Source organism: Phyllobates terribilis, unplaced genomic scaffold (assembly GCF_046119375.1).
Source record: "Phyllobates terribilis strain yellow unplaced genomic scaffold, ASM4611937v1 Scaffold_14__1_contigs__length_39327217, whole genome shotgun sequence".
NCBI lineage: Eukaryota > Metazoa > Chordata > Amphibia > Anura > Dendrobatidae > Phyllobates > Phyllobates terribilis.
Genome location: NW_027362774.1, coordinates 31,896,850 through 31,916,870, shown reverse-complemented (window position 1 = coordinate 31,916,870; position 20,021 = coordinate 31,896,850). Strand labels below are relative to the sequence as shown.

General features: G+C 48.2%; 1 protein-coding gene across 1 annotated transcript in view; it reads right to left on the bottom strand.

Annotated features, from left to right (window-relative positions):
- Positions 1 to 20,021, bottom strand: part of SPMIP8 (sperm microtubule inner protein 8) — a 110,095-nt gene that overhangs the window by 35,713 nt on the left and 54,361 nt on the right. The window contains exons 2-4 of the mRNA XM_073659957.1: positions 9,086 to 9,269; positions 8,890 to 8,951; positions 7,463 to 7,628 (exon numbers count right to left, since the gene is read on the bottom strand). Of these exons, the coding sequence (XP_073516058.1) occupies positions 7,463 to 7,628; positions 8,890 to 8,951; positions 9,086 to 9,269 (412 nt within the window). The remainder of the gene's footprint in view (positions 1 to 7,462; positions 7,629 to 8,889; positions 8,952 to 9,085; positions 9,270 to 20,021) is intronic.

The window sequence follows — 20,021 nt, the reverse complement described above, 5'->3', positions numbered from 1 at the left end:
GATGAGAACGTGCCTGTATCCTACGTGTGCTGTATGTGTACAGTGCTCTAGATGAGGACGCGTCTGTATCGTACGTGTGTTGTGTGTACAGTCCTCTAGATGAGGACGTGTCTGTATCCTACGTGTGTTCTGTGTGTACAGTCCTCTAGATGAGGACGCGTCTGTATCGTATGTGTGTTATGTGTGTACAGTCCTCTAGATGAGACACGTCTGTATCGTACGTGTGTTGTGTGTGTACAGTCCTCTTGGTGAGGACGCGTCTGTATCGTACGTGTGTTGTGTGTGTACAGTCCTCTAGATGAGGACGCGTCTGTATCGTTCGTGTGTTATGTGTGTACAGTCCTCTAGATGAGGACGCGTCTGTATCGTTCGTGTGTTATGTGTGTACAGTCCTCTAGATGAGGATGCGCCTGTATCCTATGTGTGTTATGTGTGTACAGTCCTCTAGATGAGGACGCGTCAGTATCGTACGTGTGTTATGTGTGTACAGTCCTCTAGATGAGGACGCGTCTGTATCGTACGTGTGTTATGTGTGTACAGTCCTCTAGATGAGGACACGTCTGTATCCTATGTGTGTTCTGTGTGTACAGTCCTCTAGATGAGGACGCGTCTGTATCGTACGTGTGTTATGTGTGTACAGTCCTCTAGATGAGGACACGTCTGTATCGTACGTGTGTTATGTGTGTACAGTCCTCTAGATGAGGAAGCGTCTGTATCGTACGTGTGTTATGTGTGTACAGTGCTCTAGATGAGGACGCGTCTGTATCCTACGTGTGTTATGTGTGTACAGTCCTCTAGATGAGGAAGCGTCTGTATCGTACATGTGTTATGTGTGTACAGTCCTCTAGATGAGGACGCGTCTGTATCCTACGTGTGTTCTGTGTGTACAGTGTTCTAGATGAGGACGCGTCTGTATCGTACGTGTGTTCTGTGTGTACAGTCCTCTAGATGAGGACGTGTCTATATCGTACGTGTGTTTTGTGTGTACAGTGTTCTAGATGAGGACGCGTCTGTATCGTACGTGTGTTTTGTGTGTACAGTCCTCTAGATGAGGACGAGTCTGTATCGTACGTGTGTTATGTGTGTACAGTGCTCTAGATGAGGACGCGTCTGTATCCTACGTGTGTTATGTGTGTACAGTCCTCTAGACGAGGACGCGTCTGTATCCTACGTGTGTTATGTGTGTACAGTCCTCTAGATGAGGACGTGTCTGTATCGTACGTGTGTTGTGTGTGTACAGTCATCTAGATGAGGACGCGTCTGTATCCTACGTGTGTTATGTGTGTACAGTCCTCTAGATGAGGACGTGTCTGTATCGTACGTGTGTTATGTGGGTACAGTCCTCTAGATGAGGACGCGTCTGTATCCTACGTGTGTTTTGTGTGTACAGTGCTCTAGATGAGGACGTGTCTGTATCGTACGTGTGTTGTGTGTGTACAGTCATCTAGATGAGGACGCGCCTGTATCGTATGTGTGTTATGTGGGTACAGTCCTCTAGATGAGGACGCGTCTGTATCCTACGTGTGTTTTGTGTGTACAGTGCTCTAGATGAGGACGTGTCTGTATCGTACGTGTGTTGTGTGTGTACAGTCATCTAGATGAGGACGCGCCTGTATCGTACGTGTGTTATGTGTGTACAGTCCTCTAGATGAGGACGCGTCTGTATCGTATGTGTGTTTTGTGTGTACAGTCCTCTAGATGAGGACGCGCCTGTATCGTACGTGTGTTATGTGTGTACAGTCCTCTAGATGAGGACGCGTCTGTATCGTACGTGTGTTATGTGTGTACAGTCCTTTAGATGAGGACGCGCCTGTATCCTATGTGTGTTATGTGTGTACAGTCCTCTAGATGAGGACGCGCCTGTATCCTATGTGTGTTATGTGTGTACAGTCCTCTAGATGAGGACGCGCCTGTATCCTATGTGTGTTATGTGTGTACAGTCCTCTAGATGAGGACGTGTCTGTACCCTACGTGTGTTATATGTGTACAGTCCTCTAGATGAGGACACGTCTGTATCGTACGTGTGTTATGTGTGTACAGTCCTCTAGATGAGGACGCGTCTGTATCGTACGTGTGTTATGTGTGTACAGTCCTCTAGATGAGGACGTGTCTGTATCCTACATGTGTTATGTGTGTACAGTCCTCTAGATGAGGACACGTCTATATCGTTCGTGTGTTATGTGTGTACAGTCCTCTAGATGAGGACACGTCTGTATCCTACATGTGTTATGTGTGTACAGTCCTGTAGATGAGGACGCGTCTATATCGTACGTGTGTTATGTGTGTACAGTCCTCTAGATGAGGACGCGTCTGTATCGTACGTGTGTTATGTGTGTACAGTCCTCTAGATGAGGACGTGTCTGTATAGTACGTGTGTTATGTGTGTACAGTCCTCTAGATGAGGACGTGTCTGTATCCTACATGTGTTATGTGTGTACAGTCCTCTAGATGAGGACGTGTCTGTATCCTACATGTGTTATGTGTGTACAGTCCTCTAGATGAGGACGCGTCTATATCGTTCGTGTGTTATGTGTGTACAGTCCTCTAGATGAGGACACGTCTGTATCCTACGTGTGTTATGTGTGTACAGTGCTCTAGATGAGGACGCGTCTGTATCGTACGTGTGTTATGTGTGTACAGTCCTCTAGATGAGGACACGTCTGTATCCTACGTGTGTTATGTGTGTACAGTGCTCTAGATGAGGACGCGTCTGTATCGTACGTGTGTTATGTGTGTACAGTCCTCTAGATGAGGACGTGTCTGTATCGTACGTGTATTATGTGTTTACAGTCCTCTAGATGAGGACACGTCTGTATCCTACATGTGTTATGTGTGTACAGTCCTGTAGATGAGGACGCGTCTGTATCCTACGTGTGTTATGTGTGTACAGTCCTCTAGATGAGGACGCGTCTATATCGTTCGTGTGTTATGTGTGTACAGTCCTCTAGATGAGGACGCGTCTGTATCGTACGTGTGTTATGTGTGTACAGTCCTCTAGATGAGGACGCGTCTGTATCGTACGTGTGTTATGTATGTACAGTCCTCTAGATGAGGACGTGTCTGTATCGTACGTGTATTATGTGTTTACAGTCCTCTAGATGAGGACACGTCTGTATCCTACATGTGTTATGTGTGTACAGTCCTGTAGATGAGGACGCGTCTGTATCCTACGTGTGTTATGTGTGTACAGTCCTCTAGATGAGGACACGTCTGTATCGTACGTGTGTTATATGTGTACAGTCCTCTAGATGAGGACGCGTCTGTATCGTACGTGTGTTATGTGTGTACAGTCCTCTAGATGAGGACACGTCTGTATCCTATGTGTGTTCTGTGTGTACAGTCCTCTAGATGAGGACGCGCCTGTATCGTACATGTGTTCTGTGTGTACAGTGCTCTAGATGAGGAGGAATCTGTATCCTACGTGTGTTATATGTGTACAGTCCTCTAGATGAGGACGTGTCTGTATCGTACGTGTGTTTTGTGTGTACAGTGTTCTAGATGAGGACGCGTCTGTATCGTACGTGTGTTTTGTGTGTACAGTGCTCTAGATGAGGACGCGTCTGTATCCTACGTGTGTTATGTGTGTACAGTCCTCTAAATGAGGACGGATCTGTATCCTACGTGTGTTCTGTGTGTACAGTCCTCTAGATGAGGACGTGTCTGTATCCTACGTGTGTTTTGTGTGTACAGTGCTCTAGATGAGGACGCGCCTGTATCGTACGTGTGTTATGTGTGTACAGTCCTCTAGACGAGGACGCGTCTGTATCGTATGTGTGTTTTGTGTGTACAGTCCTCTAGATGAGGACGCGTCTGTATCGTACGTGTGTTATGTGTGTACAGTCCTCTAGATGAGGACGCGTCTGTATCGTACGTGTGTTCTGTGTGTACAGTGCTCTAGATGAGGACACGTCTGTATCCTACGTGTGTTATGTGTGTACAGTCCTCTAGATGAGGATGGGTCTGTATCCTACGTGTGTTCTGTGTGTACAGTCCTCTAGATGAGGACGTGTCTGTGCCGTACGTGTGTTTTGTGTGTACAGTGTTCTAGATGAGGACGCGTCTGTATCGTACGTGTGTTTTGTGTGTACAGTCCTCTAGATGAGGACGCGTCTGTATCATACGTGTATTATGTGTGTACAGTGCTCTAGATGAGGACGCGTCTGTATCGTACGTGTGTTTTGTGTGTACAGTGTTCTAGATGAGGACGCGTCTGTATCGTACGTGTGTTATGTGTGTACAGTCCTCTAGATGAGGGCGCGTCTGTATCGTACGTGTGTTGTGTGTACAGTCCTCTAGATGAGGACGCGTCTGTATCGTACGTGTGTTGTGTGTGTACAGTCCTCTAGATGAGGACGTGTCTGTATCCTACGTGTGTTATGTGTGTACAGTCCTCTAGATGAGGACGCGTCTGTATCGTACGTGTGTTGTGTGTGTACCGTCCTCTAGATGAGGACGTGTCTGTATCCTACGTGTGTTATGTGTGTACAGTCCTCTAGATGAGGACGTGTCTGTATCCTACGTGTGTTATGTGTGCATAGTCCTCTAGATGAGGACGTGTCTGTATCGTACATGTGTTATGTGTGTACAGTCCTCTAGATGAGGACGTGTCTGTATCCTACGTGTGTTATGTGTGTACAGTCCTCTAGATGAGCACGCGTCTGTATCGTACGTGTGTTATATGTGTACAGTCCTCTAGATGAGGACGCGTCTGTATCGTACGTGTGTTTTGTGTGTACAGTCCTCTAGATGAGGACGCGTCTGTATCGTACGTGTGTTGTGTGTACAGTCCTCTAGATGAGAACACGTCTGTATCGTACGTGTGTTATGTGTGTACAGTCCTCTAGATGAGGACGTGTCTGTATCCTACGTGTGTTATGTGTGTACAGTCCTCTAGATGAGGACGTGTCTGTATCGTACGTGTGTTATGTGTGTACAGTCCTCTAGATGAGGACGTGTCTGTATCCTACGTGTGTTATGTGTGTACAGTCCTCTAGATGAGGACGTGCCTGTATCGTACGTGTGTTGTGTGTGTACAGTCTTCTAGATGAGGACGCGCCTGTATCGTACGTGTGTTGTGTGTGTACAGTCCTCTAGATGAGGACACGTCTGTATCCTACGTGTGTTATGTGTGTACAGTCCTCTAGATGAGAACGTGCCTGTATCCTACGTGTGTTCTGTGTGTTCAGTCCTCTAGATGAGGACACGTCTGTATCCTACGTGTGTTTTGTGTGTACAGTCCTCTAGATGAGGACGCGTCTGTATCGTACGTGTGTTGTGTGTGTACAGTGCTCTAGATGAGGACACGTCTGTATCCTACGTGTGTTATATGTGTACAGTCCTCTAGATGAGGACGGGTCTGTATCCTACGTGTGTTATGTGTGTACAGTCCTCTAGATGAGGATGCGTCTGTATCGTACGTGTGTTATGTGTGTACAGTCCTCTAGATGAGGACACATCTGTATCGTACGTGTGTTGTGTGTGTACAGTCCTCTAGATGAGGACGCGTCTGTATCATACGTGTGTTATATGTGTACAGTCCTCTAGATGAGGACGGGTCTGTATCCTACGTGTGTTATGTGTGTACAGTCCTCTAGATGAGGACGCGTCTGTATCGTACATGTGTTATGTGTGTACAATCTTCTAGATGAGGATTCGCCTGTATCGTACGTGTGTTATGTGTGTACAGTCCTCTAGATGAGGATGCACCTGTATCTTACATGTGTTGTGTGTGTACAGTCCTCTAGATGAGGACGCGTCTGTATCCTATGTGTGTTATGTGTACAGTCCTCTAGATGAGGACGCGCCTGTATCCTATGTGTGTTATGTGTGTACAGTCCTCTAGATGAGGACGCGCCTGTATCCTACGTGTGCTATGTGTGTACAGTCTTCTAGATGAGGACGCGCCTGTATCGTACGTGTGTTATGTGTGTACAGTCTTCTAGATGAGGACGCGTCTGTATCGTACGTGTGTTATATCTGTACAGTCCTCTAGATGAGGACGTGTCTGTATCGTACGTGTGTTATGTGTGTACAGTCCTCTAGATGAGGACGCGCCTGTATCCTACGTGTGTTATGTGTGTACAGTCTTCTAGATGAGGACGCGCCTGTATCGTACGTGTGTTATGTGTGTACAGTCTTCTAGATGAGGACGCGTCTGTATCGTACGTGTGTTATGTGTGTACAGTCCTCTAGATGAGGACGCGCCTGTATCCTACGTGTGTTATGTGTGTACAGTCTTCTAGATGAGGACGCGCCTGTATCGTACGTGTGTTATGTGTGTACAGTCTTCTAGATGAGGACGCGCCTGTATCCTACATGTGTTATGTGTGTACAGTCCTCTAGATGAGGACGTGTCTGTATCCTACGTGTGTTATGTGTGTACAGTCCTCTAGATGAGGACGCGTCTGTATCGTACGTGTGTTATGTGTGTACAGTCTTCTAGATGAGGAAGCGTCTGTATCATACGTGTGTTATGTGTGTACAGTCTTCTAGATGAGGACGCGCCTGTATCGTACGTTTGTTATGTGTGTACAGTCTTCTAGATGAGGACGCGCCTGTATCGTACGTTTGTTATATGTGTACAGTCTTCTAGATGAGGACGCGTCTGTATCGTACGTGTGTTATGTGTGTACAGTCCTCTAGAAGAGGACGCGTCTGTATCGTACGTGTGTTATATGTGTACAGTCCTCTAGATGAGGACGCGTCTGTATCGTACGTGTGTTATATGTGTACAGTCCTCTAGATGAGGACGCGTCTGTATCGTACGTGTGTTATGTGTGTACAGTCCTCTAGATGAGGACACATCTGTATCGTACGTGTGTTATGTGTGTACAGTCCTCTAGATGAGGACACATCTGTATCGTACGTGTGTTCTGTGTGTACAGTGCTCTAGATGAGGACACGTCTGTATCGTACGTGTGTTATGTGTGTACAGTCTTCTAGATGAGGACGCGTCTGTATCGTACGTGTGTTATGTGTGTATAGTCCTCTAGATGAGGACGCGTCTGTATCGTACGTGTGTTATGTGTGTACAGTCTTCTAGATGAGGACGCGTCTGTATCATACGTGTGTTATGTGTGTACAGTCCTCTAGATGAGGACGCGTCTGTATCGTACGTGTGTTATGTGTGTACAGTGCTCTAGATGAGGACGCGTCTGTATCGTACGTGTGTTGTGTGTGTACAGTCCTCTAGATGAGGACGCGTCTGTATCATACGTGTGTTATGTGTGTACAGTCCTCTAGATGAGGACGCGTGTGTATCCTACGTGTGTTGTGTGTGTACAGTCCTCTAGATGAGGACGCGTCTGTATCGTACGTGTGTTGTGTGTGTACAGTCCTCTAGATGAGGATGCGTCTGTATCATATGTGTGTTATGTTTGTACAGTCCTCTAGATGAGGATGCGTCTGTATCATACGTGTGTTATGTTTGTACAGTCCTCTAGATGTACTATTATTTTCTCACCCATTCCCCTTAGGTCTGGCAGCTGGAAGCTTCCCGCGGCCTCAGTACATTTGGTGCTGTACTGTATACGTTGCACCTCCTTCTCTTCAATCCATCCCTGGAGATTTGGCGCCATGTTCCTGTCCACACGCCGCTGGGTGAGCCGCCTCCCGGTGTCCGTAATCTCCTGATAGAGACGGGTGATATTTACAATCCTGGACAGTTGGATCTGTAGTATCGGTGTCTCTGCCCCCTGACAGGCAGAGACGCCGTCCCCCTTACCACCGCGCTCCTGGCCCGGCGTTTTCCGGCCCTCCTGCTGCTGCTGGCGCGCGCAGCTTCCCGTGCACTGTGGTTAGGGCGCGCGCTCCCTCCCTCTTAAAGGGGCCGCGCGCGCCGCCCTAAGGAGTCCCCAGCCAATGGCCGGAGGACCTCTCATATAAAAGGCACCTCTTCCAAAATGGAGGTGCCCGTGCAAGGTTCTAGCCTTGTGTTCTAAACTCTGCTTCAGTCCTCAGGTCCCGCTGCTAGTCTGACTACAAATCCAGTCCGCCAGACTGACTACCAGTCCAGTCCGCCAGCCTGACTACCAGTCCGGTCCGCCAGCCTGACTACCAGTCCGGTCCGCCAGCCTGACTACCAGTCCGGTCCGCCAGCCTGACTACAAGTCCGGTCCGCCAGCCTGACTACAAGTCCGGTCCGCCTGCCTGACTACCAGTACAGTCCGGCAGCCTGACTACCAGTCCAGTCCGGCAGCCTGACTACCAGTCCAGTCCGCCAGCCTGACTACCTGTGTCCGCCAGCCTGACTACCAGTCCAATCCGCCAGCCTGACTACTAGTCCAGTCCGCCAGCCTGACTACCTGTGTCCGCCAGCCTGACTACCTGTGTCCGCCAGCCTGACTACCAGTCCGCCAGCCTGACTACCAGTCCGCCAGCCTGACTACCAGTTCAGTCCACCAGCCTGACTACCTGTGTCCGCCAGCCAAGTACATTCTCCAGCACGATGGTCTACCTACGGTCCTAACCCGCCAGTCTGTCTATGAGCCAGGCTTGTCTGCCTATCTGGAAAATGTACCAGTTACCTGCCGTGCCTACCAGCCAGCCTACCTGGAAGCTCCTGCCATTTATCCGTGGTGTCTGACAGTACGTCTACCCGGATCACCCGTCTGCCTGCCAGCCGAGGCTCATCCGCTGTACCGGTCAGTCCCTGCCTTCTCACCCGTGGGAGTCACCTGCTCTCATACAAGGTCTGGCCCAGATTAGCACCTGGTCCCTCTGCTCGGTTCCTCCCTGGTTCACGGAGTTGATTCAGCCGCCGTGCGACCTTGGTTGGTCCGAGTTGATACCTAGTTACGCCCCTCTGGGTCCCTCCTTGCACCGCAGCACAGAGGTTCCACCACCCGGATCCGTATCAGGACCGAGGGTTTCGGCATGAGATGCACTCACTAGTGATGGCAGCGGGCACTTCTCGAGGTCGGAGCTGCTGATCCAGGGGCTCCTGAAGCTTCCTGCACAGAGCAGATAAGTGAGTATGAGAATGCAGAGGACACCGAATTACTGCAGGGATGTCACTGATCATGGGGATGGGAGTCCATTATCAGGCGGTATTTCTGGGGTTGTGTGTGTAGCGTTGGCCTCTCACCGTGGTCGCAGGGCGTGCTGCTCCTCGAATGCTCATCACTCAGCTTGGATCCCACGCTGTCCATCTCCATCCGACGCAGCGTCGGCAGCCGCGGGTGGTACAGGCTGTGCTTAACTCCTGCAAGGTGGTACACAGGAGAAGACCTGTCCAAACCACAGCAATGAGGGTGCTGGGAGGCGGACATCTGCAGGAGAGGAGACATCATCGTCAAACGTCATCCCCAGGAGCCAAAACTCTGCTCATCCAGTTATATAATACATGGCGAGGTCCACGACATACACAAGAATGGAGCCATGAACACTGAGCCGGCCTGCTGTCTACACACAACACACGCAGGATGTAGACGCGTCCTCATCTAGAGGACTGTACACAGACAACACACGTACGATACAGACGCGTCCTCATCTAGAGGACTGTACACACACAACACACGTACGATACAGACGCGTCCTCATCTAGAGGACTGTACACACACAACACACGTACGATACAGACGCGTCCTCATCTAGAGGACTGTACACACATAACACACGTATGATACAGACGCGTCCTCATCTAGAGGACTGTACACACATAACACGCGTACGATATAGACGCTTCCTCATCTAGAGGACTGTACACACATAACACACGTACGATACAGACACGTGCTCATCTAGAGGACTGTACACACATAACACACGTACGATATAGACGCTTCCTCATCTAGAGGACTGTACACACATAACACACGTACGATACAGGCGCGTCCTCATCTAGAGGACTGTACACACATAACACATGTACGATACAGACGAGTCCTCATCTAGAGGACTGTACACACACAACACACGTAGGATACAGACACGTCCTCATCTAGAGGATTGTACACACATAACACACGTACGATACAGACGTGTCCTCATCTAGAGGACTGTACACACATAACACACGTAGGATACAGACGAGTCCTCATCTAGAGGACTGTACACACACAACACACGTAGGATACAAACACGTCCTCATCTAGAGGATTGTACACACATAACACACGTACGATACAGACGCGTCCTCATCTAGAGGACTGTACCCACATAACACACATACGATACAGACGCGTCCTCATCTAGAGGACTGTACACACATAACACACGTACGATACAGACGCGTCCTCATCTAGAGGACTGTACCCACATAACACACGTACGATACAGACACGTCCTCATCTAGAGGACTGTACACACATAACACACGTACGATACAGACACGTCCTCATCTAGAGGACTGTACACACATAACACACGTACGATACAGACGCGTCCTCATCTAGAGGACTGTACACGCACAACACACGTAGGATACAGACACGTCCTCATCTAGAGGACTGTACACACATAACACACGTACGATACAGTCACGTCCTCATCTAGAGGACTGTACACACATAACACACGTACGATACAGACGCGTCCTCATCTAGAGGACTGTACACACATAACACACGTACGATACAGACGCGTCCTCATCTAGAGGACTGTACACACATAACACACGTACGATACAGACGCGTCCTCATCTAGAGGACTGTACACACACAACACACGTACGATACAGACGCGTCCTCATCTAGAGGACTGTACACACATAACACACGTAGGATACAGACGCGTCCTCATCTAGAGGACTGTACACACACAACACACGTACGATACAGACGCGTCCTCATCTAGAGGACTGCACACACATAACACACGTATGATACAGACGCGTCCTCATCTAGAGGACTGTACACACACAACACACGTAGGATACAGACACGTCCTCATCTAGAGGACTGCACACACATAACACACGTATGATACAGACGCGTCCTCATCTAGAGGACTGTACACACATAACACACGTACGATACAGACGCGTCCTCATCTAGAGGACTGTACACACATAACACACGTACGATACAGACGCGTCCTCATCTAGAGGACTGTACACACATAACACACGTACGATACAGACGCGTCCTCATCTAGAGGACTGCACACACATAACACACGTATGATACAGACGCGTCCTCATCTAGAGGACTGTACACACACAACACACGTACGATACAAACGCGTCCTCATCTAGAGGACTGCACACACATAACACACGTATGATACAGACGCGTCCTCATCTAGAGGACTGCACACACATAACACACATACGATACAGACGCGTCCTCATCTAGAGGACTGTACACACATAACACACGTACTATACAGACGCGTCCTCATCTAGAGGACTGTACACACATAACACGCGTACGATATAGACGCTTCCTCATCTAGAGGACTGTACACACATAACACACGTACGATACAGACGTGTCCTCATCTAGAGGACTGTACACACATAACACACGTACGATACAGACACGTGCTCATCTAGAGGACTGTACACACATAACACACGTACGATATAGACGCTTCCTCATCTAGAGGACTGTACACACATAACACACGTACGATACAGGCGCGTCCTCATCTAGAGGACTGTACACACATAACACACGTACGATACAGACGCGTCCTCATCTAGAGGACTGTACACACAACACACGTATGATACAGGCGCGTCCTCATCTAGAGGACTATACACACACAACACACGTACGATACAGGGGCGTCCTCATCTAGAGGACTGTACACACACAACACACGTATGATAAAGACGCATCCTCATCTAGAGGACTGTACACACATAACACACGTACGATACAGACGCTTCCTCATCTAGAGGACTATACACACATAACACACGTACGATACAGGCGCGTCCTCATCTAGAGGACTGTACACATAACACACATAGGATACAGGCGCGTCCTCATCTAGAGGACTGTACACACACAACACACGTATGATAAAGACGCATCCTCATCTAGAGGACTGTACACATAACACACATAGGATACAGACGCGTCCTCATTTAGAGGACTATACACACATAACACACGTAGGATACAGACGCGTCCTCATCTAGAGGACTGTGCACACATAACACACGTACGATACAGACGCGTCCTCAGCTAGAGGACTGTACACATATAACACACGTATGATACAGACGCGTCCTCAGCTAGAGGACTGTACACACATAACACACGTACTATACAGACGCGTCCTCATCTTGAGGACTGTACACACATAACACACGTAGGATACAGACGCGTCCTCATGTAGAGGACTATACACACATAACACACGTACGATACAGACGCTTCCTCATCTAGAGGACTGTACACACATAACACACGTACGATACAGACACGTCCTCAGCTAGAGGACTGTACACACACAACACAAGTACGATACAGACGTGTCCTCATCTAGAGGACTGTACACACACAACACAAGTACGATACAGACGTGTCCTCATCTAGAGGACTGTACACACATAACACACGTATGATACAGACGCGTCCTCATCTAGAGGACTGTACACACATAACACACGTAGGATACAGACGCGTCCTCAGCTAGAGGACTGTACACACATAACACACGTAGGATACAGACGCGTCCTCATCTAGAGGACTGTACACACACAACACAAGTACGATACAGACGTGTCCTCATCTAGAGGACTGTACACACATAACACACGTACGATACAGATGCGTCCTCAGCTAGAGGACTGTACACACATAACACACGTAGGATACAGACGCGTCCTCAGCTAGAGGACTGTACACACACAACACAAGTACGATACAGACGCGTCCTCATCTAGAGGACTGTACACACACAAAACACGTATGATACAGGCGCGTCCTCATCTAGAGGACTGTACACACATAACACAAGTACGATACAGACGCGTCCTCATCTAGAGGACTGTACACACAAAACACACGTAGGATACAGACGCGTCCTCAGCTAGAGGACTGTACACACACAACACAAGTACGATACAGACGCGTGCTCATCTAGAGGACTGTACACACACAACACACGTATGATACAGGCGCGTCCTCATCTAGAGGACTGTACACACACAACACACGTACGATACAGGCGCGTCCTCATCTAGAGGACTGTACACACACAACACACGTATGATAAAGACGCATCCTCATCTAGAGGACTGTACACACAGAACACACGTACGATACAGACGCTTCCTCATCTAGAGGACTATACACACATAACACACGTACGATACAGGCGCATCCTCATCTAGAGGACTGTACACACACAACACACGTATGATAAAGACGCGTCCTCATCTAGAGGACTATACACACATAACACACGTAGGATACAGACGCGTCCTCATCTAGAAGACTGTACACACATAACACACATAGGATACAGACGCGTCCAAATCTAGAGCACTGTACACATATAACACACGTATGATGCAGACGCGTCCTCAGCTAGAGGACTGTACACACACAACACACGTATGATACAGACGCGTCCTCATCTAGAGGACTGTACACACATAACACACGTAGGATACAGACGCGTCCTCATCTAGAGGACTGTACACACATAACACATGTATGATAAAGACGCGTCCTCATCTAGAGGACTGTACACACATAACACACGTACTATACAGACGCGTCCTCATCTAGAGTACTGTACACATATAACACACGTACGATACCGACGCATCCTCATCTAGAGGACTGTACACACACAACACAAGTACGATACAGACGCGTCCTCATCTAGAGGACTGTACACACATAACACACGTAGGATACAGACGCGTCCTCATCTAGAGGACTGTACACACATAACACAAGTACGATACAGACGCGTCCTCATCTAGAGGACTGTACACACATAACACAAGTACGATACAGACGCATCCTCATCTAGAGGACTATACACACATAACACACGTAGGATACAGACGCGTCCTCAGCTAGAGGACTGTACACACACAACACAAGTACGATACAGACGCGTCCTCATCTAGAGCACTGTACACATATAACACACGTATGATGCAGACGCGTCCTCAGCTAGAGGACTGTACACACACAACACACGTATGATACAGACGCGTCCTCATCTAGAGGACTGTACACACACAACACAAGTACGATACAGACGCGTCCTCATCTAGAGGACTGTACACACACAACACACGTATGATACAGGCGCGTCCTCATCTAGAGGACTGTACACACACAACACACGTACGATACAGGCACGTCCTCATCTAGAGGACTGTACACACACAACACACGTATGTTAAAGACGCATCCTCATCTAGAGGACTGTACACATATAACACACGTATAATAAAGACGCGTCCTCATCTAGAGGACTGTACACACATAACACACGTATGATGCAGACGCGTCCTCAGCTAGAGGACTGTACACATATAACACACGTATGATGCAGACGCGTCCTCAGCTAGAGGACTGTACACACACAACACACGTAGGATACAGACGCGTCCTCATCTAGAGGACTGTACACACATAACACACGTATGATAAAGACGCGTCCTCATCTAGAGGACTGTACACACAACACACGTACGATACAGACGCGTCCTCATCTAGAGGACTGTACACACAACACACGTACGATACAGACGCGTCCTCATCTAGAGGACTGTACACACATAACACACGTAGGATACAGACGCGTCCTCATCTAGAGGACTGTACACACATAACACACGTATGATACAGACGCGTCCTCATCTAGAGGACTGTACACACACAACACACGTACGATACAGACGCGTCCTCATCTAGAGGACTGTACACACATAACACACGTATGATACAGACGTGTCCTCATCTAGAGGACTGTACACACATAACACACGTAGGATACAGACGCGTCCTCATCTAGAGGACTGTACACAAATAACACACGTATGATACAGACGCGTCCTCATCTAGAGGACTGTACACACAATACACGTAAGATACAGGCGCATCCTCATCTAGAGGACTGTACACAAATAACACACGTATGATACAGACGCGTCCTCATCTAGAGGACTGTACACACATCATACGTAGGATACAGGCACGTCCTCATCTAGAGGACTGTACACACACAACACACGTAAGATACAGACGCGTCCTCATCTAGAGGACTGTACACACATAACACACGTATGATACAGACGCGTCCTCATCTAGAGGACTGTACACACAATACACGTAAGATACAGGCGCATCCTCATCTAGAGGACTGTACACACATCATACGTAGGATACAGGCACGTCCTCATCTAGAGGACTGTACACACACAACACACGTACGATACAGACGTGTCCTCATCTAGAGGACTGTACACACACAACACACGTACGATACAGACGCGTCCTCATCTAGAGGACTGTACACACATAACACACGTACGATACAGACGCGTCCTCATCTAGAGGACTGTACACACACAACACACGTACGATACAGATGTGTCCTCATCTAGAGGACTGTACACACATAACACACGTATGATACAGACGTGTCCTCATCTAGAGGACTGTACACACACAACACACGTATGATAAAGACGCGTCCTCATCTAGAGGACTGTAGACACACAACACACGTACGATACAGGCGCGCCCTCATCTAGAGGACTGTACACACATAACACACGTAGGATACAGACGCGTCCTCATCTAGAGGACTGTACACACATAACACATGTAGGATACAGGCGCGTCCTCATCTAGAGGACTGTAGACACACAACACACTTACGATACAGGCGCGTCCTCATCTAGAGGACTGTACACACATAACACACGTACGATACAGGCGCGTCCTCATCTAGAGGACTGTACACATATAGCACACGTATGATACAGACGCGTCCTCATCTAGAGGATTGTACACACGCAACACACGTAGGATACAGGCGCGTCCTCATCTAGAGGACTGTACACACATAACACACGTACGATACAGACGCATCCTCAGCTAGAGGACTGTACACACATAACACACGTACGATACAGACGTGTTCTCATACAGAGGACTGTACACACATAACACCTACGATACAGACATGTCCTCATCTAGAGGACTGTACACACAACACACGTACGATACAGACGCGTCCTCATCTAGAGGACTGTACACACAACACACGTACGATACAGACGCGTCCTCATCTAGAGGACTGTACACACACATACGATACCGACGCATCCTTATCTAGAGGACTGTACACACACAACACAAGTACGATACAGAAGCGTCCTCATCTAGAGGACTGTACACACACAACACACGTAAGATACAGACACGTCCTCATCTAGAGAACTGTACACACATAACACACGTACGATACAGACGCGTCCTCATCTAGAGGACTGTACGGACACAACACACGTACGATACAGACACGTCCTCATCTAGAGGACTGTACACATATAACACACGTACGATACAGACGCGTCCTCATCTAGAGGACTGTACGGACACAACACACGTACGATACAGACGCGTCCTCATCTAGAGGACTGTACACACACAACACACACATGATACAGAGGCATCCTCATCTAGAGGACTGTACACACATAACACACGTAGGATACAGACGAGTCCTCATCTAGAGGACTGTACACACATAACACACGTAGGATACAGACGCGTTCTCATACAGAGGACTGTACACACAACACACGTAAGATACAGACGCGTCCTCATCTAGAGGACTGTACACACAATACACGTAAGATACAGGCGCATCCTCATCTAGAGGACTGTACACACATCATACGTAGGATACAGACGCGTCCTCATCTAGAGGACTGTACACACACAACACACGCAGGATACAGACGCGTCCTCATCTAGAGGACTGTACACACAGAACACACGTACGATACAGACGCGTCCTCATCTAGAGGACTGTACACAAATAACACATGTACGATACAGACGCGTCCTCATCTAGAGGACTGTACACACATAACACACGTAAGACACAGACGCGTCCTCTTCTAGAGGACTGTACACACATAACACACGCAAGATACAGGCGCGTCCTCATCTAGAGGACTGTACCCACATAACACACGTAGGATAGAGGCGCGTCCTCATCTAGAGGACTGTACACACATAACACAAGTACGATACAGACGCGTCCTCATCTAGAGGACTGTACACACATAACACACGTAGGATAGAGGCGCGTCCTCATCTAGAGGACTGTACCCACATAACACACGTAGGATACAGACGCGTCCTCATCTAGAGGACTGTACACACATAACACACGTATGATACAGACGCGTCCTCATCCAGAGGACTATACACACATAACACACGTACGATACAGACGCGTCCTCAGCTAGAGGACTGTACACACACAACACACGTATGATACAGACACGTCCTCATCTAGAGAACTGTACACATATAACACACGTACGATACAGACGCGTCCTCATCTAGAGGACTATACACACATAACACACGTATGATACAGACGCGTCCTCAGCTAGAGGACTATACACACATAACACACATAGGATACAGACGCGTCCTCATCTAGAGGACTGTACACACACAACACACGTATGATACAGGCGCGTCCTCATCAAGAGGACTGTACACACACAACACACGTACGATACAGGCGCGTCCTCATCTAGAGGACTGTACACACACAACACACGTATGATAAAGACGCATCCTCATCTAGAGGACTGTACACACATAACACACGTACGATACAGACGCTTCCTCATCTAGAGGACTATACACACATAACACACGTACGATACAGGCGCGTCCTCATCTAGAGGACTGTACACACACAACACACGTACGATACAGACGCGTCCTCATCTAGAGGACTGTACACACATAACACACGTACGATACAGACGAGTCCTCATCTAGAGGACTGTACACACATAACACACGTATGATAAAGACGCATCCTCATCTAGAGGACTGTACACATATAACACACGTATGATAAAGACGCGTCCTCATCTAGAGGACTGTACACACACAACACACGTATGATAAAGACGCATCATCATCTAGAAGACTGTACACATATAACACACGTAAGATACAGACGCGTCCTCATCTAGAGGACTATACACACAAAACACACGAACGATACAGACGCGTCCTCATCTAGAGGACTGTACACACATAACACACGTACGATACAGACGCGTCCTCATCTAGAGGACTGTACACACGTAACACACGTACGATACAGATGCGTCCTCATCTAGAGGACTATACACACATAACACACGTAGGATACAGACCAGTCCTCATCTAGAGGACTGTACACACGTAACACACGTACGATACAGACGCGTTCTCATTTAGAGGACTGTACACACATAACACACGTAAGATACAGACGCGTCCTCTTCTAGAGGACTGTACACACATAACACACGTACGATACAGACACGTCCTCATCTAGAGGACTGTACACACATAACACACGTAGGATACAGACGCGTCCTCATCTAGAGGACTGTACACACATAACACACATAAGATACAGGTGCGTCCTCATCTAGAGGACTATACACACACAATACAAGTACGATACAGACGCGTCCTCATCTAGACAACTGTACACACATAACACTCGTAGGATACAGGCGCGTCCTCATCTAGACAACTGTACACACATAACACTCGTACGATACAGGCGCGTCCTCATCTAGAGGACTGTACACACACAACGCACATACGATACAGATGCATCCTCATCTAGAGGCTTGTACACACACAACACACACAAGATACAGGCGCGTCCTCATCTAGAGGACTTTACACCCACAACATACGTACGATACAGACGTGTCCTCATCTAGAGGACTGTACACACATAACACACGTACGATACAGGCGCGTTCTTATCTAGAGGACTGTACACACACAACACATGTACGATACAGGCGCGCCCTCATCTAGAGGACTGTACACACATAACACACGTATGATACACATGCATCCTCATCTAGAGGACTGTACACACATAACACACATACGATACAGATGCATCCTCATCTAGAGGACTGTACACACATAACACACGTACGATACATGCATGTCCTCATCTAGAGGACTGTACACACATAACACACGTACGATACAGACGCGTCCTCATCTAGAGGACTGTACACACATAACACACGTACGATACATGCATGTCCTCATCTAGAGGACTGTACACACAACACACGTACGATACAGACGCGTCCTCATCTAGAGGACTGTACACACAACACACGTATGATACAGACGCGTCCTCATCTAGAGGGCTGTACACACATAACACACGTAGGATACAGACGCGTCCTCATCTAGAGGACTCTACACACATAACACACGTATGATACAGACGCGTCCTCATCTAGAGGACTGTACACACATAACATACGTACTATACAGACGCGTCCTCATCTAGAGGACTGTACACACATAACACACGTATGATACAGACGCGTCCTCATCTAGAGCACTGTACTCACAACACACGTATGATACAGACGCGTCCTCATCTAGAGCACTGTACACACAACACACGTAGGATACAGACGCGTCCTCATCTAGAGGACTGTACACACATAACACACGTATGATACAGACGCGTCCTCATCTAGAGGACTGTACACACATAACACACGTAGGATACAGACGCGTCCTCATCTAGAGGACTGTACACACATAACACACGTAGGATACAGACGCGTCCTCATCTAGAGGACTGTACACACATAACACACGTAGGATACAGACGCGTCCTCATCTAGAGGACTGTACACACATAACACACGTACGATACAGACACGTCCTCATCTAGAGGACTGTACACACATAACACACGTACGATACAGACAGGTCCTCATCTAGAGGACTGTACACACATAACACACGTACGATACAGACACGTCCTCATCTAGAGGACTGTACACACATAACACA